This window comes from Penicillium robsamsonii (genome assembly GCF_028829455.1).
Source record: "Penicillium robsamsonii strain IBT 29466 chromosome Unknown utg000008l_segment0_segment0, whole genome shotgun sequence".
Lineage (NCBI taxonomy): Eukaryota > Fungi > Ascomycota > Eurotiomycetes > Eurotiales > Aspergillaceae > Penicillium > Penicillium robsamsonii.
The window spans coordinates 698,575-711,192 of record NW_026643226.1 but is presented as its reverse complement, the minus strand read 5'-3'; the positions used below and the strand labels follow the sequence as shown (position 1 = coordinate 711,192).

At 45.4% G+C, this 12,618-nt stretch overlaps 5 protein-coding genes across 5 annotated transcripts; 3 read left to right on the top strand and 2 right to left on the bottom strand.

The window, feature by feature from the left end:
• Positions 1-3,579: 3,579 nt before the first annotated feature.
• On the top strand, positions 3,580-4,565 carry N7447_011049 (BR serine/threonine-protein kinase; the record flags this gene model as incomplete). Its single annotated transcript, XM_057235311.1, has 2 exons — positions 3,580-3,600; positions 3,654-4,565. 2 exons carry the CDS (start codon positions 3,580-3,582, stop codon positions 4,563-4,565), a joined length of 933 nt encoding a protein of 310 aa, XP_057080629.1.
• A 231-nt stretch (positions 4,566-4,796) lies between these two features.
• On the bottom strand, positions 4,797-6,364 carry N7447_011048 (nicotinate phosphoribosyltransferase; the record flags this gene model as incomplete). Its single annotated transcript, XM_057235310.1, has 5 exons — positions 4,797-5,014; positions 5,065-5,392; positions 5,452-6,071; positions 6,124-6,207; positions 6,259-6,364. 5 exons carry the CDS (start codon positions 6,362-6,364, stop codon positions 4,797-4,799), a joined length of 1,356 nt encoding a protein of 451 aa, XP_057080628.1.
• A 2,109-nt stretch (positions 6,365-8,473) lies between these two features.
• N7447_011047 (uncharacterized protein) lies at positions 8,474-8,974 on the top strand (the record flags this gene model as incomplete). Its single annotated transcript, XM_057235309.1, has 1 exon — positions 8,474-8,974. One exon carries the CDS (start codon positions 8,474-8,476, stop codon positions 8,972-8,974), a length of 501 nt encoding a protein of 166 aa, XP_057080627.1.
• Positions 8,975-9,520: 546 nt separating this feature from the next.
• On the top strand, positions 9,521-10,165 carry N7447_011046 (uncharacterized protein; the record flags this gene model as incomplete). The annotated part of the gene is made up of 3 exons (XM_057235308.1): positions 9,521-9,685; positions 9,758-9,985; positions 10,055-10,165. The coding sequence occupies 3 exons, from the start codon at positions 9,521-9,523 to the stop codon at positions 10,163-10,165; spliced, it is 504 nt and encodes a 167-aa protein (XP_057080626.1).
• Positions 10,166-10,758: 593 nt separating this feature from the next.
• On the bottom strand, positions 10,759-11,510 carry N7447_011045 (uncharacterized protein; the record flags this gene model as incomplete). The annotated part of the gene is made up of 4 exons (XM_057235307.1): positions 10,759-10,889; positions 10,944-11,030; positions 11,091-11,225; positions 11,282-11,510. The coding sequence occupies 4 exons, from the start codon at positions 11,508-11,510 to the stop codon at positions 10,759-10,761; spliced, it is 582 nt and encodes a 193-aa protein (XP_057080625.1).
• Positions 11,511-12,618: the final 1,108 nt, after the last annotated feature.

Here is a 12,618-nt window from a genome sequence, read left to right as displayed (position 1 = left end):
AGTTCTTTATGGAAGGTGATGTTCGGAAGCAGGAGCGCGGAGGTTATTGCGACACCAAAGCAATGAATTCAGTGGAATAAACTACTTGAATGAATTTACTTTTTAACTAAGAATCTCTAAGATATTCCTAAACTAAACATTGAGGGATATTTCCCACAACAGCAAACATGAATTGTATGAATGCCCAAAGGTAGTCTTTGTCAACTACTTGCCTTGGTGCCTGACTATAACTGTACTTATATCATTCCGCTGAGCCATTCATGGAATTATGTCTCTAAATCAACTTCTAAATCTATGCTTTCAAGTTAACCATTCTCTGTCCGAGAATTCTATCATCTCTGCCCATCATGTTGGCCCTCACATGGGGAGTACCAACCTGAAAGGTGCGATCTTCCGGGAGACAATATTGGACACTTGCGTAGACTCTCCTTGACACCTACCTACTATCCTAGGCAAAAAGATCTCTTGCAACCCTTCCACATACGCAACACTTTCGACTTGGAGAATCTCCATGTAAGTACAGCATAGCTGCTTTGACCATCAAACATTGTCTCTTTGAGCACACTTTCGCATATCTAACAACGCCTAGTCAAGTCTCTGCGTCACATACATGCTGTGTGCTTTTACAAGCACTCAACATATCCCCCACAATGCCATTTTGATATTACCCATTTGGACTTACTGGTCCATTCTGAGCAACTCTTGCCATCTTTATATATTTCATACTATATTTTTCTATACCACTTGAGGTCTTGGCCAATACCGAAGGAACAAGCAACTATAAAAACTTCGAAACTGGCTCTCGAGTGGAAACCACTTCACGTGTGGTCCAACATTCTAAATTTTATCAGACACAACGGCAGCGGCATCTTGAACACTATCAGTAAATATATTCGACCCTTCGATCTTCAAAAATGAGAAGGTTGCGCGTCAACGAAGAAGATTACCTCGAGCGGTGGAATCCGAAGCAGACGAGCCACATGGAAGAGAAGAGCCTGAACGCAGTGACAATACTTGGAGACACCTGCAATAATCAAAAATTGAATTCCGACGCTGGATTCTAATTTCTCTACTGTCCCCTTGTCAAGATCAGTCTCTCTCTTCAGTCAAATACCTCCATCCTCCATGTCTTCTATTTGTCTGTCTTCCCATGGCTGGAGCTTCGAGTGCTCATCTAGGTCAACTTTCACTGGGTCTTTGTTGGAAGGACCATCTTTCCAACACTTATTCTGTATAAGAATTGGTAAAATGTTGAACTGGGAGCGTATTGACGTGCTCCATTTTCGAGGAAGAACTCCCCTGAAAGAACGTCTGCCACGCAGAATGAACCGGGACTGGAAAGACTCAAATTAGAACCCCCCAGCGGGAATACCACTCGCGTCTTATCCAGACAGTTTCCAGCAGAATCATTCCGGTGTTTGAATAATCCCTGAGGATCATGACGTGTTGATAATGTGCTGAGACACATGGTTTGCTTTCTGTTGTGGTTACAACTATCCTCAGACGTCTTCTATCAAGTCCTCCACGTGGTCATTTTTGGGGCATTAGCAGATACAGATCAACCGAAAACACCGTCGACCTTCTACAAGCTCCATGGCTTGACAGTCTGTCAAATTTCGCTTTTGCTATTTATCATCTATATATCTCACGACAAATGGTGGATGATGAGCGTTGATTTTGCGGCTCAACTTCGTTTGGCATTGACGATATTTACCTGCACGGTGTGTTCTGGGTTGCGTTTGATGATTTTATGACGCTTCGTCGCAGCCACCCTTCCTACATCTCCGGCACAGGATCTGTCTTTCAAAGCTATGTTTCAGAAGGACTGGCCTGCCTACGTGTATAAATACCGAAAGGTGCCTATCCCTTGGTTTGAATATATTCCGCAGTATTGTCTCAACATAGGAACAACGCAAAGGAGGACTGCCATGGCCATTCGTCGACTTGAAATTGACCATTCTGGGCCTGTTTCACAAACAATGATACCATGATGCGGGATATTCTGGACTACTAGCTATATCGAGCTCGCAACATTCACTCTTCTTGTCAAGCTCCATACGGCCACCTTTAACAAATGTCGACTGCGCTTCCTGCACCAAACTTGTTCCATGATGTTAGCACAGCATAGGTTTGTATCGGGGAATGGGTCTTCGCTGGCCATTCTTCATCTCGAACTTAGTTATGCCGAACTTTCTTTTATAAACAACGATATAGCAATGCATGTGTGAATCAATCAATTGCCTTACCATTGAGCTCACGACACCAATCTCCATTTCATGTTCTACGTTCGACCATCTGTCGCATGAGAGTTCCAGTGGTTGTGCCAAACAAGCTTAATCTTAATGATGGCTGTTCCCTTAATGCTAGCACAGCATAGGGACTTTTTGAAGAGATCATCTATAGTCACTATTCGTTTCTCTTCCCCGCAAATGCTTTCTGGTTTTACCGAAAATGTCCTGTCAACTATGAGCCAAATCCTATCCCCGTTGAAACGGCATGGTGTATCTATTGCTATAGGATCAACTACGCAAGGGTAACTGCAGTTGAGGCCCAGCTACGTCTGATCTCGGCCATAATTACTAGTATGTGTGATAAATCATCACCTGAAGATCTGAGTGATTCACTCCGAACACAAGCGCTCTACAAGCCTTGGAGTATCCCATGATGATACTCTTTGTGTACTGGTCTTTCCTGGCCGGGTGGTTATTCCAAAGAATTTTCCGAAAAGGATGACTTATTGAGGAACTTTTGGACGGAGTTTGGAAGGTTTCCAGAGAGCTTCCCTCGGATGTCTCTCGAGCTTACAACTGGTCGTCCACTCGCTCTCCGAGGCATCTGTTGCTTCAATCATGAAATTAGCTCAATCACCAGCTAGATGATCAATTACCAGCTGGGCAGCTCGACACCGACTGTGCTGTGTCTAGTCTCTTTGAACCTAGTCTGTCATTGATATCTGATTCCGAAGGAACTCTGCAGCTGAGCAACCCAAGTGTCTCACAGACTTTAAGCTTCAATGTATTTTGTGGTTCTGTCTTGTTATTTGGAAGCCACCGAAACAGAATGGGGTGTCTGGCTGGCTGTGTGAATCCATTACAACTGCTTGTAGGTGAATTTTGACGAGCTCATTTCGTTTACACAATTCTGGGTGGTGGCGGCTGAAAAGGTCACTTGTTATGAACTATATTTCCTGAAGCCGAAGCTGTCTGAAAGCTTTCTGTTCATAGTCTACTATCTGATTGTCACTTAGCCATTCCAAGACAGCTACCATGAAGAAGCCATCGAAATCTTTTCATTGATAAAAACTGTTTAAAGTCTGAATATTAATGTGTTAAAAGTCCCCAGTCATTCACATACTAGATAGAATGGTGTGAGCTCCCGAGTTCAGGGTCCTGGTCTATAGAATAGCTTTGTCGTATGCCCTCACCTGGGCAACATGAATATCGTTTGTTAGTCCTTTCACGTACTTGAAGGATCCATCTGCCTCTCCTCTTTATTCCAAGTTATCATCTTCTTCCTCATCCACTCATTCCTTGCATTGATCCGTCATCATCGTTTATTTTAATACGACATCTGTACACGATGAATCTCCCCGTCCCAACCGTGAGTACCAACATGCCCTGACCATGAACAAAAACTAACAAACATCCCCACAGCCCAATCTGGCAGGGAATGTAGTACGCAAGGTGCGCCGGCGCAAACACTCAGATCCCAATGAACGCATCCCACCCGGCGTGGAAGAAGTAATTTCGCGTGGCTCCTGCCATATCGGAAAACTGAACGACACAATGGTTTTAAAATACGCCTCCGATTTCAACGACCCAGGCTATCTAACAAGCGTCAAAGTCGAAAACCGTATCCTGACTATCCTAGGCGCACACCCCCGAATCGCCGAATCCAAGGGCCTCGCTGAAGACGGACTCATCCTCAAATACTACCCTAACGGTACGCTCCGCACCTACATCAAGAACCACCCCCACGAGACTCTCGAACGCCGCCTCGAATGGTGCAAGCAGCTCGTCGATACACTGTCGTACGTGCACTCCAAGAGCGTCATCCACTGCGATATCTGTCTGCACAATATCCTCCTCGACGAGAATTACGATATCATCCTCACCGACTTCCAGGGTCTGCTTATTTCGATCACTACCGGTAGGACCTTGCTCGATGGATTGACGCGCGAGTGTGCCAAGTCGTACATGCCAAGAGAGAATGTCTATTTTGCGAGTGTTCGTACTGATCTCTTTGCTGTCGGATCGGCCATCTATCATCTTATTGCTGGACATGAGGTCTTTCCTGAATTGGATAGCTTTGATGACGAGAAGGTTATCAATGCCCGGTTTGTGAGTGGGGAGTTTCCGAAGAATGACTATGTCGCTAGTCATATTGTGGAGAGGTGCTGGAGAGGGGAGTATGAGTCTGCTGCTGAGATTTCAGTTGATATTGCTCAGGTTCAGGCTACTACGAAGGCTGTTGAGGAGGATTTGAATAATGAAGAGGCCTTGAAGCAGGAGGAAGAATATGGGGACGAATATGGGGACGAAGACGCGGAATACGAGGAGTGGTAAGCTTTGTGTGCATGGCTCAAGTGTACATTACTCGAGAGACTCCTTTCGGAAGGACCGAGTTGAATGGTCTTCAAGGATATCATGTATTCTTATTCTCTATGGAGTTGGCATATTATGTCTAGCGAAGATCAACAATAGCCTCTCCGATATCAATATGATTATGGCTCATGTTTAGCAAATGTTTAGCAAATCTTGTATGAATCGGGAAATCGTATGTCAAGAACAGACAGTCTATGTCTGCTTCCAGCGGTGACTCTCATCACCCTCTTCCCAGGTGTGCTCGACGTAGCCCAACTTCTTCTTGACCTCCTGGACCTTGGCAGAATCGCCCATGTTTTTGCCCATATTGTCGCTGAGCTTGACAGCGGGGCTGCCATTCGCGGTGGCAATCTTGATAACAATGTTGAGGGGCTTGGATTTCTGTTTGGTTGATTTGTTGATAAAATCATCTGGGAATTTGTTAGCATTTGTATTGCAGGATTGCCAGGTTCTGACTTACTGGTAAAGAAAGTTCCCACTCCAAACGTAGGGTTAAAGCCTGCCTTTTCGGCAATTGCTTTGTATTCCAGGCAGTGCTCGATATCCAGCGAATCCGAGAACACTATTGTCTTGGTGTCGGTGATACCCTGGCTATCATAGAATTCTCGGACCATCTTGACGAAAAATGTTGGATCGCCTGAATCTTGGCGGACACCGGCGTAGCTCTGTGCGTAGGTTGTTGTGTTAGGAGTAATCTGGTCCTTTTGATTTGGTGCTGAAATGGGCTTTTTGAATGCATCCAGGAAAGCGGGCGTGCCAAAGGTGTCAGTGAGAGCGATTCCAAGAACCTGTTTCTCTGATTAGTCTTTTGACACTTCTGAATAATGAAGATGGCAGAAGTACATACCCCCTCGCCGAAACAGCCAAGCCAGTAACTCAATGCCAACTCGTTGGCATTCTCGTAGTCGTCCGTGATAGCCGCAATGGTCATGTACCATTCGTGTGCCACGGTGCCGACGGCACCCTTATTGTATTTCATAGCAAAGTGCACATTACTAGTCCCGGTCATCACGCCGGGCCAGCCCTGCTTCTTTCCTTCCTCTGCCGCACGGCAGAGTCCCTTCATAACCAGGTCCTGCGTATGGTAGTCGCGACGACGGCGCGAGCCGAATTCAGAGAACACACAGCCATTCTCAAGCAACGTGCAACCCTTCTTGTATGCCTTCTCTTCCTGGTTTTCGTAGTCCCATTCCGTGTCGGTGAACATGAAATACGCTTGGCTGGTCAACGCCAACAGCGGAATTTCATACAAGATCGTGTCGAGCCAGAGACCCTCGACGATATACTCCACATTTCCTTGATCATCATCGCTGCCCGTGTCTTGTTCCGGAACGAACTTGATCTTGATATGCTCGGAGGGTTTGAGTTGGAAGGTCTCTAGGAAGGCGAGGTAGTCATCGTTGAGGTATGGGCACTTCTGGCGGAGGAATTCGCGCTCTTCGGCAGTGACGCGAATTACGGCCAGCTCTAAATGCGCCTTGGTTAGAAGCTGTATTGCGACACGAAGGGATATCCTTACTGTCCATCTGCTCCAGAAGCCATTTGTATGCCCCGCGATACAATTTCATGTGCGGGGTCCGATTCGTGTAGCCGTAGGTCACATCTGCGCCCAGATCAGCCCCAGATCCCCAATTCTTCGGTTAGAGCTACTCACAAACATCCGGGAAGTATTTGAGGACCGCGCATTGCATCGTCAGCTTGTACAGATCGGTGTCCAGGAGGGATGTGATGCCCTGTGGCGGGGACATGGCTTTGGCCATCTTGTTGGGTTAGCCGGAGGGCCCGGTCTATGAGTTAATGGAAAGGTATAGATCGCGAGAAGCCCAAGACAGATAAATACGCGGAATTAGCCGGGTTGTTTCTTGTCTTTTTTCCTTTTGCGCAACCGCGGGGGAACCTTGGAAACGCGATATGATTGCTGTTTGCTCTGTTTGCACCCTTTACATCACTATTCTTTATTGTGCAAGTTTTTTTCTTTGCTTGTCCTGGTTGCCTTTGTTTTATACAAGTCTTTAAATCACAGGTGTGTCGCTCGCACTATGTCTATTGCACAGATATAATGCGCCAGGGCCTTGACAATGCCAATATCTATCACGTGCTCCGCTATTACGTCTATGAAGATATGCACCAATAAAACTGGAATGGTACCTTTATTAAGGCACGTCACTTAGAGTTCACAGAGATAACTACGTACATAAAATCTAGGGATCAATGCCCTTGCGGCGAAGTGGGGCAATATCGTTAAGGGCAGTGGGTTGAAACGTATGAGAAAGTGTAAGTCGTTCGAGAAATAGAAATAGCAAGTACAATGTAAACCTCTGGGCTTGTGCGGCCCTATAGCTTGAATATTCTCTGTTGCTGTTGTAAGGATACCTTAAATGTAGTTTATAGAGCGAGTAAATAGACAATTACAAAACGCACAAATGAAGTCAGCTAGCTAGGTACCCAATGTCGCTAACAAAAAAAAAAAGGGAGGGGCAAAGCATACTAGAGATATATGCAGAAAAACAAAAAAAGAAATTGTTGTGCATCATCCGTGAATCGAACACGGGCCTCGTCGATGGCAACGACGAATTCTACCACTAGACCAATGATGCTAGTTGATGTAAGATGTTCCATAATTATGTTATAAGAGCTGATTATTAGTGCTATTTCCAATCAAAAACTTTACAATGTTAGGACTATGACAGTCATGTCTTCGAAGATAATTTTTACTATTAATTTACTAAGAAACCCTCTAGTCTATGGCTATATTCTAGATAGGGGCAAAAAAAAAATTAAATCCAGTATCCTTGTGTGTAAAGTGATATATATTTCACCGAACAATAAAACGATTGTGGTTGGGATTCGATATCTAGAATATATAGCCCGAGTCAACGATAGGTGTACATACTTCAATGTTCAATATCCTCGACTGTAATACATATAATATACAATACAAGTACACAACTAGGATTGGGGTTCGGTTTGATGTTTGTCTAATATAGAGATTGTACCATTTACAGACATGCAAACAAATGAAGACGTTCTTTGCACAGTTCTGTTATTCCAACCCCGAACCTCCACTCCCTCACTTCATTGGAACGGCCATCAAATTATAATCATTACACTTGGTGGAAACCAATGTGACTTTCACGCTACTACCAGGGCGCTTTGTCCTATTCGACAATCGATCCATACTTGCAAGATTCACTCGAGTATTTCCGTCATCCACCTGCACCATGACTGTTGAGCCGCTTTCCGTTAGATGGAGTGGATCAAATGGTTAGATGGCCTATGCGTCTCCAAAATTTGTACCTGAGAAAGGAGGCGATAAAGGTAGTGAAGCTCGACACACGAAAAAGGAAACAAACCCTCTCAGGCGCCACAGGGACGAAGATGGCAAAGCAAGCAGTGGTGGCAGAAACAGACGGTTATTTCGCTCAAGTGATGATGATGCCAGTCCCGCACCGACGGTTTCATCAACTATGACTTTCGGGTGGGAGGGCCAGACCTATGCCCATTACCCGCTAGGTCCTTTTTTTTTTTTTGATATCCATCCGCTCAATCGTGCCTACAACGCATAAACAAATCTACTGAAGCGTTTGCTCTATGAGACCCTCGAGGACTATGACATTACAGCTAGCGATTTGGGGTTTGTGGACAGAGCAGAGGCGGTACTTCCCCCAGGTAAAACCTCGGTCTCTCCTGCTAAGTCGACAGCACTTATATCTGCAAAACGCGCAGTAGTGAGCGATGGCTCGGAATGGCGAGAGAAATCCGAAATTATTCCCAATTCTACGGAAAGAAAGCAGACGCCGTCGATAAAAAAACATTACTTGTCAGTTTGGTGGTTGAGTTTCTGGAAACCATCGATGACTATCTAATGTATGTTTCCTGTTTTGGAGCACGAAGAGATCCTTGAAAAATGGCCAGATGTTCGAAGACAGGTCTTGGACATCCACGAAGTTGATCTGGTATCCGTTGGATGCTGTTGTGCAGGTAGAAATGATGGGGCGCAGAATGATTATGCAACTGTGTTGACTTTGGAAAAACCACGAAGCAGAATTGACTGGAAGGATTTTAGAGATGATGGTGTCAAGATTATTGACCGATTAAGCCTTCCGATGGTGGCCGTGGAGACTAGCACGGCTGATCACCCGAGCGAAAAAGAGCTTGAAGTGGAAACGAACCTGGACAGTTTGCATAGACTCAATAAGTTCTATCAGTCAGTTGCACCCAGGGTCAGCAATGACGCATGGGGAGCTCTGGCCGGGTTCATCGAGTTGTTAGGATTGCCAGACGGGAAATGGATGCCATTTATCTTGACTTGTTATCATTGCACAATGTCGGACCCCCTGCGCGATGGCATTATCATGGAAATGATGTAAGGAGGGCAGCTTGTTGGGAATAGCAATGTCGGATACATCATGCGCACATACGATCTTCTAGAAGATATCAGATGACACACCGGTGCTCAGAATATTCGTTTTAGGCAGTGATTGGATGTTGATGAGACTCTGAAGACATGTCCTTACCTATTTTTATATTAATGTTTTTGTTCAATACTACTATCTGCAATCAAGGATGAGACAATCTGGTGAAAAAGTTACACAATTGACTGTAAATCCTACGCGTAGTTGAATATCAATCGAGGATTAATAGACATAACCCCTTCTACAGGAACCCCAGACATAACACCGCTTTTAAAACCTCAAAAGAATCTCGCTGTTGTCTCGGCACAAGCTGCCTAGTCTATATACCCAGTTGACATATTCAGCAACTTACCTATTTAGGTAGGTACGATCTGATAATCTATATAGGGCATCTGGGTCGATATAGTTCGCTCCTTCCTTGGAGTTGTCTTCTAAATATTTTGTGCAAGTTTGTGTTGAAAGTTTTGTTTTGTTTTCTTACATACACGTCATCCGTCCAAGATGGATGAGCTACCCTTCCGGAACTGGTGCCTGAGCTGCCTTCATACTAGTATCGCAAATTATGATCCTCAGCAAAAGAAGCCCTTTCAAATCTACTGTGCTTTCAACGAAGAGACTAATGACTCTTGTGAGCAGTGTTCTGGTAGAAATGTTACATGTGAAGCGGTACGTACGAACCTCGTCCCCACACCTGCCTTGATGCATAGGGATCATTTCAATTCTAACAAAGAGAACTAGCCCTCCTTGGGAATGCTAGGTGACGTCTACGACTTGTGCGCCATTCTGGAGTGGACTGGTAGGTTTTGGTCTCGCAGCGAAACCTTGTCCTGGAATTCGAGCTTTCGCGTTGCTGTTTGTGAGGCCTCCAAGGAGCTCTGCCTCACGTTTGAGCATGCTGAAATGACCCACCGCCGCTTCCATATGTTGACTTCCATCGATTGGGAGGATCCAAGCGAACAGCAAAGTGTATGTTTTCTTTTGTGTTTAGACCCTTCACGCCTCGTTCACTCTGGGCTAACCACAACACTGTAACAGGCCGATGTCAATAGCTACCGAAGATTCCTTGCTGTACGCCGCGCCTCGCTACCTGTTGTGACAATCCCCCCTCACCGGCATAATTGGTCGCCAGGACTGGGTTACTTATAACCCGGAGAGACTATTGCGCCTGTGCAGAGGGGACTCTGGTTTTTCGGAGTGGTCGGAGGCAAAGACAGAGTTCCTTGATCGTATTATGCGGGAATCCATCTCAATCTACGGTGGTGATGGATCTAACACCGAAAGACAGAGACTGGTTTCTATCAAGGACAGCTTCCCTGTGAATCCGGAGTAGATTCAACGGGATGATGGCTCAGTTACCGTTCGTTGGGATTGCTCTTCTTCTTACATGATACTAAATACTTTTCAAATGACCAAATTTTGAACCTGAAATCAGGTGTTCATCTACAATTATTGCGGAGCTTGTCGATCCTCAGATATATGACTGGCTGACAGGTTGGCTTTATGCGGTACCTAGAGTATGTTCGGTGATTTTGGTACTACCACAATATCGGCTCCTAAACCAAGAGAGATATAATTACACGTACTCAACCTGCAGACCACGGTACGTTAGTAACTTCCTTGTCTTACAGGTGGCCTCGAAACTAAGGCAATAAAAGGTGCCTATATAATCTGCAGTCAATAGTACCATCCATGTGTATCCATGCCTACTTTACATTTGACAAACCCAAGACCACGGAGATTTACACCTCCATCCATCCTTTCTCGTTTCCGTCAGCAAAACTCTCCCGGTATGGATGTTTCTCAATCCATTCCTCTGCGCCGACAACTGTCGCAGACTTCTCGTAGAACTCGCTAAGCACGTCGTTCAGCTCTGTAAATCGTTAATACCCGCCCAGTCTACCCGTATCTTAGGATTAGAGCTCACTTTCGATTTCCATAGGACTGGAAGGTTGCAGGGAAAAGCGAGACACGCCCTCTCTCCATAGTACCAGAGCAGATGGAATGGGAGTACCTAAGATCATAAGCTTCTGTTTTTACTCAAAACCGAACATGGAAAATAAAAATATCATACCTCGCGGAACACAGATAACAGTGGGGTCCAAAACAGATTTACCATCGCCGATCTCTTCTTGGTACCGCTCGAAATCAAAGCGCAGCATTTGCTGCATAAGACGAGAATTGGGCATGAAGATTGGCCCATTGGAATCTAATATATAGATAGTTAGACTCTATTGCACGAGGGCTAGACAGGAGTTTACAGACAGGGGCTTGACTTAGAGATCGCTGCGTGAACCAACCCATCCTTAGACACAGTGATTGCATCCTTCCTGTGGCGGGTCTCGTCTTGGGTCACGTCATATAGTGTGGCCTTGCGCGCCAGCTGGTATCGATACATTGTCGCGGGAAATGAAGCATGGGTGGAAAGGAGGGAGAATTTTCGCGCCTGGTTGATGTTCAGCCGGGCGGCTGGTAGCCAGTGAGTGGTGATCATTGTTAGAATGTGTCGCGAGCCAATGCTAGGGACGAAATTCACAAGTGGTGTGTGGTTAAATTAACCTTCAGATATCGCGGAAACTGGACCGTGGATGGAAAAGGAACACGGTCCCGTGACGCGCAATAAGGTTTGAGTGGACCTTCCCGGACTCTCTACATATCGATGGATATAATATCCAAGGTATTGGCAATTTACAACTTTGAAGAGATATCCATGGATGTATTTTCTGTAATATCAGTAAAATATTAACATGTGATTCAGAATGCTTCACATGCTTCTATTGGAATTTCTACAAATAACGCGACGTATTGTAATGAAAGTTCACGTGGTTACAAATGGATAAATTACCGGAATTACCATGAGCATCGACAACCCAGATGCCATTCCTCATTCCTCGCTCCATGAGGTAATTTTACCATTGGGACTTTGGTCCCTTTGGAGAATTCACCTTCACCTACTCCCAAGGGTCTCCAGAGCATTTTCCGGTTAAATACACTTCCCCCACGGGCCGCCATCTATTCCGAAATGCCCCACAGTCTTACCTGGGGCTCCCAACCCGGGCTCCCAACCCGAAAGCACCAGCAGCACTACCCGCATACTTGCTGTCGACTAAGTTGGTTGCAATACTTACAACAACATCAGTCGTACCAAACCAATCATTGCCAGCCTAATGGTAGGAGCAATCCAGGGATTAGATGGATATGATGTCCATGCATAGACAAACATGCCCCCGGTCACCCCGAACAGTCTCTAATAAGTGCTGGATACAAACTGGCTTCGGGGATTGGGGTACCTGGCGCTTCAGTGTTGCAAGCTGTAGAATGACCTTCGTTAAGGAAGTTGTGTCGAACTCCTCCTTGGTATATGTCTTTGTCCTCCTTGCGCAGTCTCTTTGCATGTGGGATTGTCTTAGTATATATAGAAGTCCTCTACTGTCCTTCGTATTTCCTAACTACATTCCAAGCTGATTTCAAAAGACAACGCATCAACATAAAGTTCTTACCTATTCTCTGCACAGTCGTCTGCTGCTTTTACGGTAGCAGGACCTTGGCAAGCCAATAGTCAAGCTAAAGACCAAGTTAAAAAAAGACAAGTAAGTGCTCGA